Source organism: Urtica dioica, chromosome 4 (assembly GCF_054948205.1).
Source record: "Urtica dioica subsp. dioica isolate 48M chromosome 4, U.dioica_male_clone48M_v1_H2, whole genome shotgun sequence".
Taxonomy (NCBI): domain Eukaryota; kingdom Viridiplantae; phylum Streptophyta; class Magnoliopsida; order Rosales; family Urticaceae; genus Urtica; species Urtica dioica.
The window spans coordinates 3,746,018-3,762,749 of NC_142759.1; the positions used below are offsets into that span (position 1 = coordinate 3,746,018).

Genomic DNA, 16,732 nt, shown 5'->3' on the forward strand with positions numbered 1-16,732 from the left:
AAAAAAAAAAAAAGAGTTGCAACGATGTGAGCACTACTTTCATTGACAATTCAAATCTGACATAATTAGACTAATTAAAAATAAGTTTTCTGCGTACCTATATGGATTAGGGTTTATCGGAGCTTAATATTCCTCTTTTGAAATTAATTCCAAGACGAGAGAAAAAAAGAGGATGAAAAGTAAAAACAGATCAATTTTTATTTATTTATTTCCTTCTTCTTTCTTTCACTTGATTTGAGAATTCTTAATAATAAAACTCTTCGGAGACAGGAGTGTAGACCTTTGCTTTTTATTTTTTTAACTTTGATGAAAAATATTAATTTTGTAGTGGCTCATTTTATAATAGTGGGGTCCAATAATATGAAATTAATATAACTTTATATGTGTGTGGTCACTTTGGTCTCCCATCCAATGTTGTCTTAATCAACTTATCAAGCCGATCAAATGTCAAGATTTATCAGCTACACTAACACAACCCCATTGTAACTTCAAAAGTATAGTTTTCATATTTTAACCACTCTTTTCATGAAAAATCAACAAACTATATGCTAATTTTTTTTAACGAAAGTATTATTTGTTGATAATACAGAAACAAATATAAATAAATATGAGATGACAGACAAATATAAAAATTTATTATATTAACTACTACATAGACACATCTCAAAATTAAATAAATATGTACAATATTATTCTCAAAATCCGATACTACATTTTATTTATAATAATAGAAATGGTATTAACACTTCCCTAACAAATTTGAGTAACTATATACTATATGAACTACCAAATCAAAGTATAGCCGGAAAATAAAAATAGAAATAGTTTACTTAAAGATTCTATTCAAGTTTCCATCTAAAATCCAAGAGTAGTGAATAGTACACGGATCTGGGTAACTCAAGCTTAGGTGTAATGTAAAATTGTCAATCTTATATTTCTCTCATAAACAAAGAAACATCGGACCTGGAAGTTGGTCCCACAGTAGATAAAGTCTGTCTTTGTGGAAGTCTTCTAAGATGGGTCTCACTCAAAGTCTTCGTGACGTACTGACTACACGCATTCCGATGCTCAAAGAATATTTTTTATTTTATTATTAAGCTCTAATCCCAAGAAGCATCTAAATCAGATTTCTTTCAAGCAAAAATATATATACATATATATATATATATATATATATATATATATATATATATATATCACTTATTATTTTGATGGACTTGAGCCACTTGAATTGGATCTTGTGTTTATTTTCCTCATCAACCAATTTTATGTCTTTGTTTCTCGTATATATATAATTTTTTTTTTGAAGCATGTTTCTTGTAAAAAAAAAAAACATGTTTCTTGTATATTCAAGGTTTTTTTTTTCTTTGGTTGAAAGACTCGTATGTTCTAGTCAAATATAACAAAAACAACAATTTTTAATAGTAAAAGGAGAGAATTAATACAAAGTACAAACTTGAACGTATTCGTTTAGCATGGCTAAGAAGCATAATTTTCTTTAAAATGACTGTGAAATATAAATACTAGTAAATATCACATTCACATGCTTCAGTTTCCTAGTTGGATTAATTAGGGCGAGAAAAGTAACAAATTCACACACAAGTATAAGTAATTAGAAAATAATATAACGTAAAAAATAATAATGTTTCTTTCACATTTGCGATATTCGTACGTGAGACAAAACAGATACATGATAATACCTTGTGTTATTTTAAAGAAATTGTTTGGCTACTTAGGCGCATGTTTCATTAATAAATCATCGTGTACGTTTTGCAAGGTATTAATTCGTAGCTTAAACTTGAGAAGTGGGCTCAATGGTTCAATTTTTAATGTTACAAAATCATTTTGTCTACAACGAGAAATAAGCATGTATTCTTAATTGTGGAAATGGCTCTCGGTAGTCGTTTTTTTGCAATTTATTGCGAAAACAACATACCTAAAATTCACTACAAAAATAACCATTTTAAGTTATAAACATATTTTTTTATGTGTATTATTTTAGACTTTAGTGAACTTTATTTACTGTTTATAATTTAATTTAAAGGAAAAATAACTATTTATCATTTAAAATATATAATATTGAAAATAGCCGCTATTTTTGATATATTATATTTTAAAACAATTATTTTTGTAATTTCCCCTCTAAGAATTTTTGTAATTCTGTTTTTAAAGCTGGGTACATTACATTCAACAGATTGGCCCAAATATGTTGACATAAGTAAAGTTTATTTGTTAATTTATAAAATGTAATTTCCTATAATATATCTTCATAGTGATAGTGTGCTTATCTGAAACTCTATGAGTTGGTCATCTCTCGATCTAATATCCACATATAATTGTCTAAAAATAAAATTAAAGAGATATTTATAAAAAAAAATAAAAATCTGAAATATTTAGAAAATACGATATTCAAGCTATCTAGGTATTTGTGTTACTCTTTCAAGTTGGCAAAGCACATGGGATAATGAAATCTTACTACAGATACTCAGAAGTATCTGCGATTCTGGATCAATATTGGAATTGGGCCTGTAAGCTCAGCCCATAAATGGCTAATGGCGACAGTTGCCCATTGTTCCATATATAGTAACAAGTATTGTACCCGGCGCTTTGCAGCGGGAATATAATCATATGAGATTATAGTTGAAAAGATTTAAAAGATAAATGTAGTTTCACTTAATTTGTGGGATGCGGAAAAAAAAATATTTAATTAGAGTTTAAAAAATAAGAATATTTTGACATATATATATATATATATATATATATATATATATATTTAAACTATATAGATCTACAATCATTTGACATTTTTGCCAAAGTTTCTTTGATAAATAATCTGAATAGGTCATTGGAATAAAACTACCTCTGAAGTGATGTTTCTTTTTATTTGTGTGACCAATAAATTTTCTCATCGATGATGAAGCTATTGTTTGTATTTATATTACAGATAAAGTAACCAGAACTATCTAGGCTCATTCAGTAGAAGACACTTCAGGAGAAGTCCGGACACATTCAATGGCAGCCTTTGTATTTTTTTTTAAAGAATTTATAAGATTTTGTCAGCTATTTTTATCACTATTGTACACTGTCATGGGAAAGAGTGGCATTCAATGTAATTTTTTCGGGAGAAGTTCGGATACATTTTTTTTTTTTTTGAGGAAACGTGGTCGGCACCACGCAAAATTATCATTAAAACCCTCACTTAAGTGGCGGAGGAAAACCGTGGTTACATCAAGGACTAATACCACGAAGGTCGTTCACGGCCTCTTGAACAACACTAGGAGGGGCCGATCCCAACCAACGGGCGCCCGGTTCAAAGTTAAAAGCACAACTAGCAAGAGCATGGGCAACCTTATTACAATCGCGAGGATGAAACACGAAGTCCAAACTATCGAACCTAGGTAACAGAAGGAGAATATCGTTTAAAATGGTACCTACCTCTGTAGCTTGCACCTCGTGTCTTCGGATAGCCGAGATAACTTCAAGACAATCAGATTGCAAGACCACTCTGGACCAGCCCATATCGAGCGCAAAAATCATACCCTGTAGAATCGCCAAGGCTTCAGAGACTTGGGGTGAGAGGCCAAGATGAATAGTCTTCGTGTCCGCCCCAAGAATCTCCCCCCTCGTATCTCGCGCAACCACTCCGAGCCCAATCCGGCGCTCTTTCGTACGAACTGCGGCATCCACTGAGATTGCCACTTTATCAATCGGCGGCGGGTTCCACTTTCTCGGTGGGGTCTCCTCCCGCTTCTTCTTAGGAATTCCGCACGCTTTATGGTAGTCTTGCAGAAACAGACCGGACCATTCAAGGAGTGCGTCCGGTTTCCACACTTTCCGCCCCGAGCAGACTCCATTCCTGTGATTCCATAATTCCCAAACAATAATAAGAAACAATTCGAAAGTACGTACCGTGAGACTCGTAGAGGCATGAACGAGCATCCCAATGGTATCGCCGGCCGGGAAACCTCGAATAATATCATAGAACCCACCCAGCTTCCATACTTTCTTGGCCCAAGAACAGCCCCAGAAAGCATGATGAGTAGTTTCCCCATCAATACCGCACACCGGACACCTGTCATCAGAGCTAATATGACGATGTTGGAGGATGGACTTAGTCGGAATCCAACCTCTACAAGCCCGCCACACAAAGGACTTAACTTTAGGAGGAATACTTAAACTCCATAGCTTGTTCCACCATTCTCCATTCCCGGATATGCCGGAAGGGCCCACCAGAACCTTCGCCTCTGCAGCTACTCGGTACCCACTCCGCACCGAGTATTCGCCGTTTTTAGTGAAGTGCCATCGGAGCTTATCCGGGCCACCCCCACGACTCTCAGGAATACTGAGAATAGCCTCTACGTCCTCGGGGGGGAACATAGCCGAGATCAGGGAAACGTTCCACGCCCCGCTGATGTCCTTAAGCTCGGAAACTCGCATTTCCACGGGGATAGAGGCCGCGTCACTGATTCTGAACGTCGGGGGACAAGGCAGCCACCTATCGCTCGAGACGGATAAGCTCTCCCCATCCCCAACTCTCCATCTGGATCCCTTAACAATAAGCTCCTTACCCCAACAAAGACTCCTCCAAATAAAGGATCCTGTGGAACCACAAGAGGCTTGGAGGATATCTCGGTTCGGGTAGTAGCTTTGCTTGAAGACGCGCCCCACAAGACTATCCGGTCGGCGAATAAGACCCCACACATTCTTAGCAAGAAGAGCTTGATTGAAGTCACCGACATCTCGAAAACCCAAACCACCCTCAGACTTGTGCCTTGTGAGCTCAGACCACTTACACCAGTGGATTTTCTTCCCGTGTTCTTTGTCTCCCCACCAAAAACTTGCGATAGCTTGGTGGATCCCATCTACAAGTCCTTGTGGGAGACGGAAACAGCTTGCCACGTACGTAGGGATGGCCTGCACAACAGCCTTAATAAGAGTCTCTTTACCTGCCTGAGAGAGCAGAAGCCCCCGCCAAGATTGGATCCTCTCCCAAACTCTTTCTCTGACAAAAGCGAACACGTCTGCTTTTTTCCTCCCCACCGCCGTAGGCAACCCTAAGTACCGGTTATGACACGACGTGACGGACACCTGTAGCATCTCAGCCAGCTCTGCACCGTGATCTTCGTCTACATCTGACCCAAAACAAATGTCAGATTTAGAATAATTAATTAACTGACCTGAAGCCGCCGAATAAGAGGCAAGACACCGAGCCACCTCCTCGCACTCGTCCATATTAGCACGGAAGAACATAATGCTATCATCTGCAAAAAAGAGATGAGAAACAACAAGGTCTTCCTTGCCAAAGCTAGCACCTCTGATAAGCTGTTGGGTTTCCTTTTTTCTTAGTAGGCAAGAAAGCCCCTCAGAACAAAAAAGGAAAAGGAAAGGCGAGAGTGGATCACCTTGTCGCAGCCCCCTCTCCGGGGTCACCCGTCCCCTGGTTTCACCGTTTATATTGAAAGAGTAGCTCACCGAGGACACGCACCGCATCACCTTATCCACCCACCGGCCATCATACCCCAGCTTCAACATCATGAACTCCAAGAAGGGCCATTCTACCCGGTCATACGCCTTCGACATATCAATTTTCAGCGCCGCGCACTCGCCATTCCCAAAGCGCCCCCGGGACATGGTATGGATAGCCTCATAGCAAATCATCACGTTATCAAAAATTTGACGACCCCCCACAAAGGCACTTTGGTTCTCCGAAATAGCGGATCCCATCGTACCCCGTAGGCGGTCAACCAAACATTTCGATATGATTTTGTACAGCACGTTACAGAGGCTAATCGGCCTAAAGTCACTGACCCTCCGAGGCTCATCAATTTTTGGAATAAGGGTGATGATCGTGTTGTTGGTTTCCTTAATCGACCTGCCATCATTTAACACCCCCAAACAAAAATCTACCACCAGATCAGACACAATATCCCAATACCTTTGATAGAACAATGCCGGAAACCCATCCTCTCCCGGAGCTTTGATGGCCTCCATCTCAAAAACCGCCCGCTTCACGTCCTCACCCGAGAAGGGAAGAAGAAGAGCCTCGTTCATGTCATCTGTAATAGTAGGAAGCACCGCCTCCCCAATCTCCTCCATCGTCTCACGAGTAGGCTGCGAAGACGAAAAAATGGACGAAAAGTAAGAAGAGATAACAGTGTCAATATCACACTTACCTTCAACCCAGTTCCCGTGCGCATCAAGAAGGCCCCGAATCGTGTTCCGTTTCTTCCTGGCTGACGCCTTGCGATGGAAGAGCTTAGAGTTCCTGTCCCCGCACTTCATCCACGTGATCCGGCTTCGCTGACGCCAAAAAGTCTCTTCTTTCTCAAGCAGGGCGTCCAGCTGGCGTTCCTCCCTACGGACCTCCTCAACATTGTAACCGTCATCCCTTTCACTGGCCTCTTTAAATATCGACCTCTGCCTGTCAATACGATCCCGTAGGCCACGCCACTTATATTTCCCCCAATTTTGAAGAGCCGTCCTACACCCAGTGAGAGAAGCCGCAATCCTGTCCTCAGCCGCTCTACCCACCTCCGGGTCCCAAGCCGAACGTATCGCCTCCTCACAGCCCTCCTCAGAGCACCAAGCCTCCTCGAAGAAGAAACGACGTGGTTTCCAACATCGTCTCTTCCCCGTTTCACCCGTCGTGGAAAGCAATAAAGGTCTGTGATCTGATCCCCAGAACTCCAGATGGTTGACCTTAGTATGAGGAAATAAGGTCAACCACTCCGGGTTCCCGAGACATCTATCCAATCTGCCAGCGCTACTATCCGGAGCATCACTGCGGCGCCACGTAAAGGGATTTCCTTCAAATCCGAGGTCACTAAGCTCGCAATCAGCCATCATCTTCCGAAAGTCTTCAAGCAAACCCGGACTTCTCGCTCTATCCCCACTTAGCTCCGAATTAGACGACACCTCATTAAGATCCCCTCCCACCAACCACGGGAACTCCGGCCAGGGACGTAGTCTTCGAATCAACTCCCAAGTCAGCTTCCTCCGATGCGCCACCGGATCCCCGTAAATGCCCAAGAAATTCCAGCACCGCCCATCATCATCTGTGACCGACCCCTCCACATGGAAACGTGAGTAGGAACGAACCGAGAACACTATAGAATTCATCCAAAGCACCATTAGGCCTCCACTTCGGCCCACACAGTCCACTGTAAAACACCCATCAAACCCCAAAAACACTCGCAATCTCTCCGCCGAGTGACTCTTCATTTTGGTCTCGGATAAGAACACCAAAGCCGGCCGATGAGTCAACACGTGAGAGTGGAGTGCCCTCCTCGTCCGGGGACTGCCCAGCCCCTGGACGTTCCAGAAAACGCCAATCATTGCGCTCGGCGGCCCTCATCGAGGGGCGCCGCTTCTGAGTATAAAGTAGTTCCGTCCAAATCCACTTTCGAAGAAACAGACGAAGCCAAGGAGGGGTTTGAAGCTTCAGAAAGATCCTCCTGCGGGGGCTTCAATTCCACAGGAGATACGACACACTCACCAGCCGTATCTGAGCAGACACGAGCTAACTTCCCGGTAGATTCCTCTATGTTGGCCATACTGACTTTCCGTTTCGAGCCCGAGCTAAGCCAAGCTCCCTTCAGCAGGTCCGCATCAATATGTTTTCTGCTACCTTTCCCCTGTTTTTTCCTCGAACCCAGCCCAGTGCGACGTCTCGTTGCTTTGAACACCAGACCCTCAGCACCTACAGGGGTGGAAGAAACACCGCTCGACCCAGTTTGGCGATTCTTCTCGGTGTTTTGAAATAAAACCTCCGACACAGCTTTGTTTCCCGATTTGGCATCATCCCTGGCCAACTTCTTCCATCTCGTGCCGTCTCCTCGAATCCTCAACGCCGAGAAGGGATTGTGGTCGTGTCCCTGGTTCAAGAGCCCCGAGCCGGTCGCAGATATCCCTTGTTCCACCGTCGGAGCCGCTGTGGTGCTCGTCTCATTAGTCGGCGTCTGGTCCGCCCCCTCACCCAGGACCGGATTAGACGAGTCCACATCCATGCCATTTTCCTTAAACACCGGTGCTCTTGTCCGAGTATCTGAATTGGGGAGGCTGTTCTGGTCTTGCTTGCTGGATCCACTCACGTTAGGGTGAGTCTCTCCCGCAGGTCCAGGCCCAAGCAAATGGCCAGAAGCAGTAGAAGTCTTCAAATGGGCCTTACATCCAGAGCCCACTAAAATTTCATGGCCCTCGTCCAAAATGAGGCCCTTCAGCGGATTGGTCTTCAAGTCGGGGCCCACCACACCACCAGCCAGATTAGACTTAGGTTTATATCTCTTATTAAACTCCGAAACTCCTTTCCTAGAAGAATTCCCAGCATTAAATTCCTTGTTTCCGGGATAGGGGCGCGAATTCCCTAGGTCTGGATCCTCGGAGCCTTGAAGATTAACAGCCACACTGCTTGGCGAATGGGAAGAGCGCGTGACATCCCCCTCCTGGTTTCCACCAACAGTTGGGCCGCCACTGCAATGATTACGCTTTTCCTCCTTACGAGGTTTCGCAACGGTCTGGGAGCGTCGCTTGGGATTCCTGTCAGTCGTCGAACGAAAATTCCCGGTGCCGCCATCGTCTCCGTTCTGGTCCGCCCTAACACGGGATCGCGCCTCCTTCGTCTCAGAACCCCAGATCTTGAAGGAGTTGGCCTCAAACCTGTTTGGCGTCTCCGCTCTCAACCAGCCCCCAAACACGTGCCCTGAAGAGCTCCCGTCTGTCACCTTCGTTTTATTGGTTGGGCTTTCATTACAAGCCTTCCAACTATGGCCTATTCGACCACAATCGAAGCAAAAGTCCCCCAGCCTTTCATACTTCACGTCTATCCACGATTTCGCAGAATTGGAACCCAACTGGACGAAGAAGCCACGTCGGAGCGGCGCAGAGACATCGATGGACACTCTGATTCTGACAAAGTTGTCCCGACACCTACCTTCCTTATCCTTATCCACCCGTCTTACAACCCCCAGCCGTTTACCCAGCAGTTCCCCCATTTTGGGTGTTCTGGCCAGGATCGGAAGGCCATGGAGCTGTAGCCAGAAGTCCGCTCGAGTGAAATCAGGTGGCTCTCCTTCCTTGCCTGAGGGGTCGAACAGCATCAACATCGACCTATCGAAGAGCCACGGTCCCAAATCAAGAACCTTCTTTTTGTCTTCAGGCTTGTCGAAGGAAAACCAGATCACATCGTTGTCTAGGTCCTTAGTTTTTACATTCCCAGCAGTTTTCCAAAGACCACCGATCACCGCTTTAAGGACTTTTTTGTTGTATTTTTTACCACATAGCAATTTACCCAGGAGAATATCTTCCCCCGAGATAGAGTTGTTACTAACCTCTTCATCAGCAATCACCCACACATCTTCTTCATCATCACCCAGTTCCAAAGAAGACCACTTCTCACACACCTCATCCATCCCAACCCTGACTCGCAGAGAAAAAGCCAAACCTGACAATCCAAGAAACACCCGCCCCTCAGGCTACCTAATCCGACAACAACAAGGAAAAAGGCAGAGAGGCAGAGCAAGGGACAACAGGTGGCTCAGAGAGAAAACAGAGAGTTTCTTTAGTTCGGATACATTCAATGGCAGCCTTTGTATTTTTTTTTTAAAAAAAATTTATAAGATTTTGTCAGATATGTTTATCATTATTGTATATTGTCACGGAAAAGAGTGGCATTCTTTAAAAAAAAAAAAAAAAACCCCCCGATTTACTGTAGCATGAACAATGAAATCGGGGTTTTGCTTTATATATATATAATAATGTCTGACATTTATATATAATTTTATGCTAAAAATAGATATTTATTTGAAAGTAAATTTAAAATGGAGCGTATGCCGCTAAATAAAATGAGAGAACTGTGTCTAAATTTCTACTATTTTTATTGAGTAATTTTATGTACATCTTGTTCGTACGGTCGGTGATGCCAAAGTCAAGGTGAAGCTTATATAATTTGGGTGTCGTTTTCTTATATTTGTAGTCGTTTTCTTAATTTGGGTGTCGTTTTCTTAATTTGGGTGTCGTTTTCTTATATTTGTAGTCGTTTTCTTATATAATTTGGGTGTCGTTTTCTTATATGTACATCTTGTTCGTAAGGTCGGTGATGCCAAAGTCAAAATGTGATTTGGTTTATATATGTTTTTTTTTTTTTTTTTTTTTTGTCTACTATTGATAGATATCTGTGAGTATGGTTTTTTTTTTCTCAACGATTCGTTAATTAACTTGATATTAAGTATTTAAGATTTTGTGTAGCGAATTTCTGTGTATATGGAGGGAATATAATTTTTTTACTATTATTATTATATAGTCTCCATTGTCATTTTTGTCTGACGCTGATATTTTCATTGGGAGACCATTTTTTTTATCATCACGATTTATCTTAATTTGTTATTATTTTTTACGTTGGCAACCTCGCCAAATAAGAGTAGCTTCAAAGTGCAAACTATCGGTATTTTAACTAGTGGTTAACACTTTAACTTAACGTTAGTTGATTATTTATTTATTTGGTATTTGTGTGTGATGATGATGTAGTGAAGAACTTCACACGCACACGCTTACAAATATGATGCAATATTAGGCCCAACCCAACAACCATAGAAGAAAGAAGTCCACATCCTTTTGGTTGGTTTTGGGAGAAGTTTTGCCACGTGTCCAAGTCAAGTGGACCCCACCGCATTGGTGCCGGTAATGGCGGTCGTCGGATAAGGAGACACTCCCCCACGTGCACGCCCACGTACTCAATCCCCGCCGTCCATCTTCTTGACTCGTCGGCCGACCTTGCGTGACTGCTCATCTCACATGCCTGTCACCCACGCCACCTCACAGATTTCTTTACTTCTTTCTTGGTTGAGAAAAACAGAGATAAAACGACAACATCGGCAACAAAACCGTGGTTGACTTTTATTTATTTCTTGACAAATACAGATGAAAACAGCTTGATTTTTTTTAAAAAAAATTTACCTCTACCTAATATTAATCATAATTAATTAAAAAAAAATCTAATTGTATGCCATTAGTTTATTAAATATAATCTTACTGTCTAACAAAATAAAATTTATTAAAAATTATGATGCATTGATATAAATAATTATGCAATCTAGACATTTATTTATAAAAAAATGAGAATAAAATAAAAACATTGATTAAGACAAACTATACTATCACTTATTGATGACATGATAGTAAATTTTCGGAAGCGACATCACATAATAAAGAGTTGAAAACGTGTGATCGTAAAAGGCAAAAGAATTAAGCGAATGTGGAGTGTCTGTGAGATTGGAGAAACCAAAGCGTGGGTGTAAGTATAGCAAAAGACCCATCACGACTCCAACAAAACACGAAGAGGCCTTCCTTCATGGAACCACGTTCGTTCATTCATTCATTGACTCTGAATCCTCTACGTGTGTGTGCGTGTCTATATAATAATAATATTTCACAACTTCATATATAAATATTACACACCAATACACAAGTTTGCGAGCATTCTTATCATCTATACCCAAAAAAAAAATAAAAAAGTAAAATCCAAGTAAAAAAAATGGGTTGGTCGGAGAGTTGCAAGAGACACCCGAGCCTGGACGGCCGATCGCCGGGAGTTTGTCCGTGTTGCCTGAGAGAGAGGCTCTCTCTTCTCTACCAGTCGCCGGAGATCGGCCGGGGACACCGCCGGAACGCGTCGGAGACCGCGGAATTCTCGCTGAAGAAGATGAGCTCCACGTCAGCATCGACGGGGCTCGGGCCGAGGTGTCAGAGCCACAGGTTCTTCGAGGTCAACGCCGGCGAAAAGGTGAACCAGAAGAAGCGAGGGTTTTGGTCAAAGCTGATTTCAGGGAAGAAGATCAGAAACAACACGCACGCTCAGTACCCTTTTGTCTGATCTCATCAAATCAATTCTCATTATATGTATATGTATATGTATATAATATACATATACTTATACACTACCTTTTCGCGATTAATTACTAAGTGTTGTTGTAGCCTTGATTCTTATGATCAGATACTTATACTTGGTTGATATAATTTCGTAGATTTTCCTTGCTAATTGTGTAAAAAAAATAAATCCTTGATATATATATTGTTGTGCAACTAATTTGGGACTAATGTTTTTGGGGCTTTTTACCAATATGCCCAAACCTAAATACCTCTGACCTCGTTATTGTTCTTGAGATTGTTCAACTGAAATCTCATATTCGTCGTTTTGTTTCTATATACCTTATTAAGAAAATATTGATATGATATGAATATTATGATGAATGTGTGATTATGAATTATCTTTGTATAGCAATTACGTGCTTGATTAACTTGGTCATAACGCCCATTTCATCTGTAATGTTTATTTTATTTTTATTATCCTGAGGATGGTGACTCATATCTAACTTATCTGAGATTACTTCTTGAAGAGTGCAATTGTGTTTCAAATGCACACTCAATTCAGAAGATGAAAAGTCAAGTTTGGCTTAATTACTTGTTGAATATAAAATAGATAAAATGTAAAGGATGAAATGAAGATACATACAGATAAGTAAATCCAATAACCAAAAGCCACAAAACCGAGTTATTGGACCATTTCATTACTTTGTCCTTTTATATTTTATTTGATGCGTTCATCACAATTTTTCCGTTTCGTTGTTCTTTTCTTTTTTCGTTGTCTTCTTGATTGTGGTAAATCGTACTATTAGATTCACTGTGAGATTAGGTTCAACATATCTAGATGGATATATTGTGTCTTATTTTCAAGAGACCATTCATGTAATGAACATTATTAAGACTGTTTTGAACATTTTGGGATAAGATTGTCCAGTGCTTTCAAAACATAACGACGATTCAAGCAATATTGTATATAAAAGATATGGCAAATCCATATATTCTCTAGCATTTGTTTTTCTTCTTTTGACCATACTATTAATTTGAGATAATCCGCGCGACTTGCTTGCATCAGGATCAAAATAATTCCGATATACTCATATATTTGAATTTCTTTATAATAAGAATTCAGAATGAATGAAATACAAATTATATTACAATTGAAGCTGTTACAAGTTTGAAGATTATGAGCTGGGTTATAAGGCAAGGACCAAAAAATCAAATCACGTAATTCACCAGCTGGATATTGTATCTTTTTTTTTTTTCTTTTTTAATAAGGCGTGTATTATACTCTCAAAGTTTCAATAATTTAGTCAATAGATGCTACCAAACATGTGTGCGCGGTTTCTCTAAGATGCTGAAACTTATATTCTCTTGATTTCTAAACTCAAGTAGAAGTAAAAGTGAGATATGGGTGTTGTAAACTTATATATATCAACCTATACAAGGCCACCATTTTGATACCTAAGAGTGTTCACCCGAGGACAATACCTCGACATGGACGCTGACTAAGCGATCTTATATGGCAATTCCTCAAGTCTCGACCATTAGAGGCCTAGGTAGAGGACGATAGCAAAGTGGCTTTAGACTTGTAAATCATCGAGATAGAATAGAAGGCCTTCAACCTTGTTTCTCGAGGTTTGAATTTTGTTCGGGTTTGTGTAATTACTGCATCCCACAATCTAGTTCAATATTTCAACAAACAATCGAGTACTTGGATTGAGGATCACACTTTTCTATTTGATGCGCATTGACTATCATTTCTCTGTAAAAGGGCATCTAAAAGGTAAAAAGAGTAAACTCGCGAATTTTAGCTACCACACTCTTGTAAAATCTAAGCTCTCATCTTTTTCTTTCCCTGACTACGCTCTATTGCCAACTTGATATTGACCAAGACAACGTCTCTTAAACTCCCTAGGGGTTGTGAAGGTCGTCGAGTTCAAAAGCTATATTACATTAGGATATTTTTTTTTAATTGAAACAAGCTTTTTCATGTCCAAAACTCTTATTTTGTGGATTATAGGCCCCGAGAATTGTTTCTCGAGATTTTTGGTTGTTTTGAGTGTTGATAAAAATTTCAACATCTGCAATCGGCACTAGATAAAAGGATCTCATCTCTCAAGTATCACAAGTACCTCTTTACAATTATTATTTTAGTTACACTTTTTTCTTTTACCAATCCAAGAAGAAAATCGCCTAAAGGATTTTCCATTGACGCAACCATGACTTATAGAACCCCGGTTAAAGAGACCCAACCTAGTTGATGTTGACTTTTTTCCGGTTGCCAATTAGGCCCGGCTATTAGCTATCGAAGAACATTGGCGCTTGACTCGCAAGTCTCAACGTTGTGTTAAATGTGGTACATTGTCACGCTACTAAGACTCGAGATTTCACGGTGGAGGAGAAGAGCATAAAAAATTCCAACGTCTTGTCGGAGGAATATCACCCTTAGAAGGCAATGAACACCAAGAGAAGCTGGCCTAATTGGATACATCCCGTAATTGTTATCCTCACTTTTGTATTGTTGGAATAATCTTATGTCGTCTACAAAATACCTTGTCGTTTCCACGTTTACATCTAATTACAAGATGGGCTGAGCTATTTTGTTTGCGGCCCAAATAGAGCAAATCGGTCCCTTAAAAGAAAGGAAAGCACAAAAGCACATGGCTTAACTTCCACCAACATAATTATATATCTAACAATATGACATGTTAACTTTGGTTAAGTTTATTTTTAAATTGTATGTATAAAAAAAAAAACTATTTGTATTAATCAACGACGTCATCCTCATCATCATCATTGTTGTTCTTTTCTGCTTTTAATTGCTTTACTATTTGCTTTGGTTTGCTTTCAGATACAAGAAGATTCTCAACTCTTTAAAACATCTTTCTTTCACTAAAGCCCCTCCGCCTCTCTTTTTTGCCTTAATTTCACCACTTTCTCTATTTTCAAAAATGCACTCATGATTTGACTTTTGCTAAGAAAAGGATGACGTGGTCAACGTGATTAGTGACTTTAACGCAAAAACAAAACTTAAAAATCTTTCGGCTTTGTTTGATTTTTTTTTAAAGGATTTCAGCTTTGTTTGATAGGAAGAGAAAATAATAAGGTGTAGATAGGAGACAAGTGAGAAGACTGGTAGGTGAATTATGAGATATAATTTTTTTGTAGGAATTATTAAAGAACAATAAATTATTTCAAATTTAAATTAGGAAATGTTAAATATATATAACGTTATATATTTAAGTCCCCCACTAGAAAAGAGCGATATGTAGAATAAACAGCGATTTGTTTGTGGATGATCCAAGACATTTAATAGTTTTGTGCACGTCATATTGGTAGCTGAAAAATTACGTATATAATAAATGTGGTATGGACTATTGTCTATGGACTATGGTACGACTGGTTATAAGTTATAACCGTCGTTGCTACTGAAAGGTCATGCTTTTATAGCAAAATAGAATAATAGGCAATAGCAAAAATAGCCCAAAGCTCAACCAGCCTTTGGTCTCTACAATATTCGTTATTTTTAGATGATAAATTGCATGAATTAATGTGTGTCCCATTGAAAAGGAAATGGCATTGATGAGTAAGGAAGAACTTCATCTACTAAAGCAAATTAAAGAAAACGACGACTTTCTTTTGTAAAAGCAGTGTATCCATACATCTATATCCATACATTAATGTTTTGTATTATATAATAATAAAATATACTCGTGTTCTGAAATTAAGAGTTTTTTTTTAAATGATTAAGTTCTGCTCTTTATTAGTACAAAAAATTAGGTAATTAGCCAATTAAAATGTTTGAAATTGCTATATAGCAAATGTTTCGTAAATTTTAGATAAATAATTATAAGGATGACATGATATTTCTAGTTTACTCTTTCATTGAAATAAAAAATGAGGTATTACGTTGTGTAAATACATAAACGTGATTATTTATATAATATTTACGAAACAATGATTATTTAATAATATCAAACCGTAAATGTGACTATTTATCTAATAGACTTTATTAGTAAGTATGAAATTCTATAATTAGTACATGACAAATACAGTAGTATCTTTTCTTTCCATAGATCTCTTCTGTCGTTAGCCTAAAAAGAAAAAAGGCATAACTCAGAGAGTCGAACAATTTTAGACACTCGCTACACAGTACTTACAAATCAATAGTTACATATATGACATTTTCATAATTAAAGGTTCATCATTATACATGAAACTGAAAGCTCTATATACCAACTACACCCTAATAATTAATAAATATAATAGTTTACTTGTTGATCACAAGACACGCATTATATCTAGTATAATGCATGGAATTTGACACCATCTCGTTGCGATGAAATTAGCTGGCCAACTCCTCGAATAGCAACAATAATAATGTAAAAAATATATATCAAAACAGCCTGGTCTCATTATTATAAACTTAAATGAAGTTTTGTAGATAAAAACAAAAAAACAATAATAAAAAGAGAGATAGCATATTGGTATATTATCGTAAATAATTAGGTATGTATTGGTAAAAAAATTAATAATAATTATTTGGTATATAAATATCTACCTCAAAATATCTCTTTTGTATGTAGTCCTACTTGGCTGGCTGATAGATTACCATGTGATTTCTAATTCGAATCATATTATAGATGGGTAGAGTGTGGTATTTAGAAATACCAGTATAAAAGTTAAATAGTAAACAAACATAAATGATAAAAGAGAAACTAGTACTAATATGTTCTAATGAATTCCCAATAATAAGAATGAAAAAATAAACTTAATATAATACCCTCGAGATGTATATATCAGCCAGATATACAACATTGAACACAAACATGCAACAAAAAACATGATAATTGTAAATGAGTTGCTTGAGCTTTTT

The 16,732-nt window shown here is 39.0% G+C and overlaps 1 protein-coding gene across 1 annotated transcript; it reads left to right on the forward strand.

The window, feature by feature from the left end:
* Window positions 1-11,353: 11,353 nt before the first annotated feature.
* Window positions 11,354-12,065, forward strand: LOC149399412 (uncharacterized). The gene has a single exon (XM_089612639.1). The coding sequence runs from the start codon at window positions 11,528-11,530 to the stop codon at window positions 11,864-11,866; it is 339 nt and encodes a 112-aa protein (XP_089468765.1). The 5' UTR covers window positions 11,354-11,527; the 3' UTR covers window positions 11,867-12,065.
* Window positions 12,066-16,732: the final 4,667 nt, after the last annotated feature.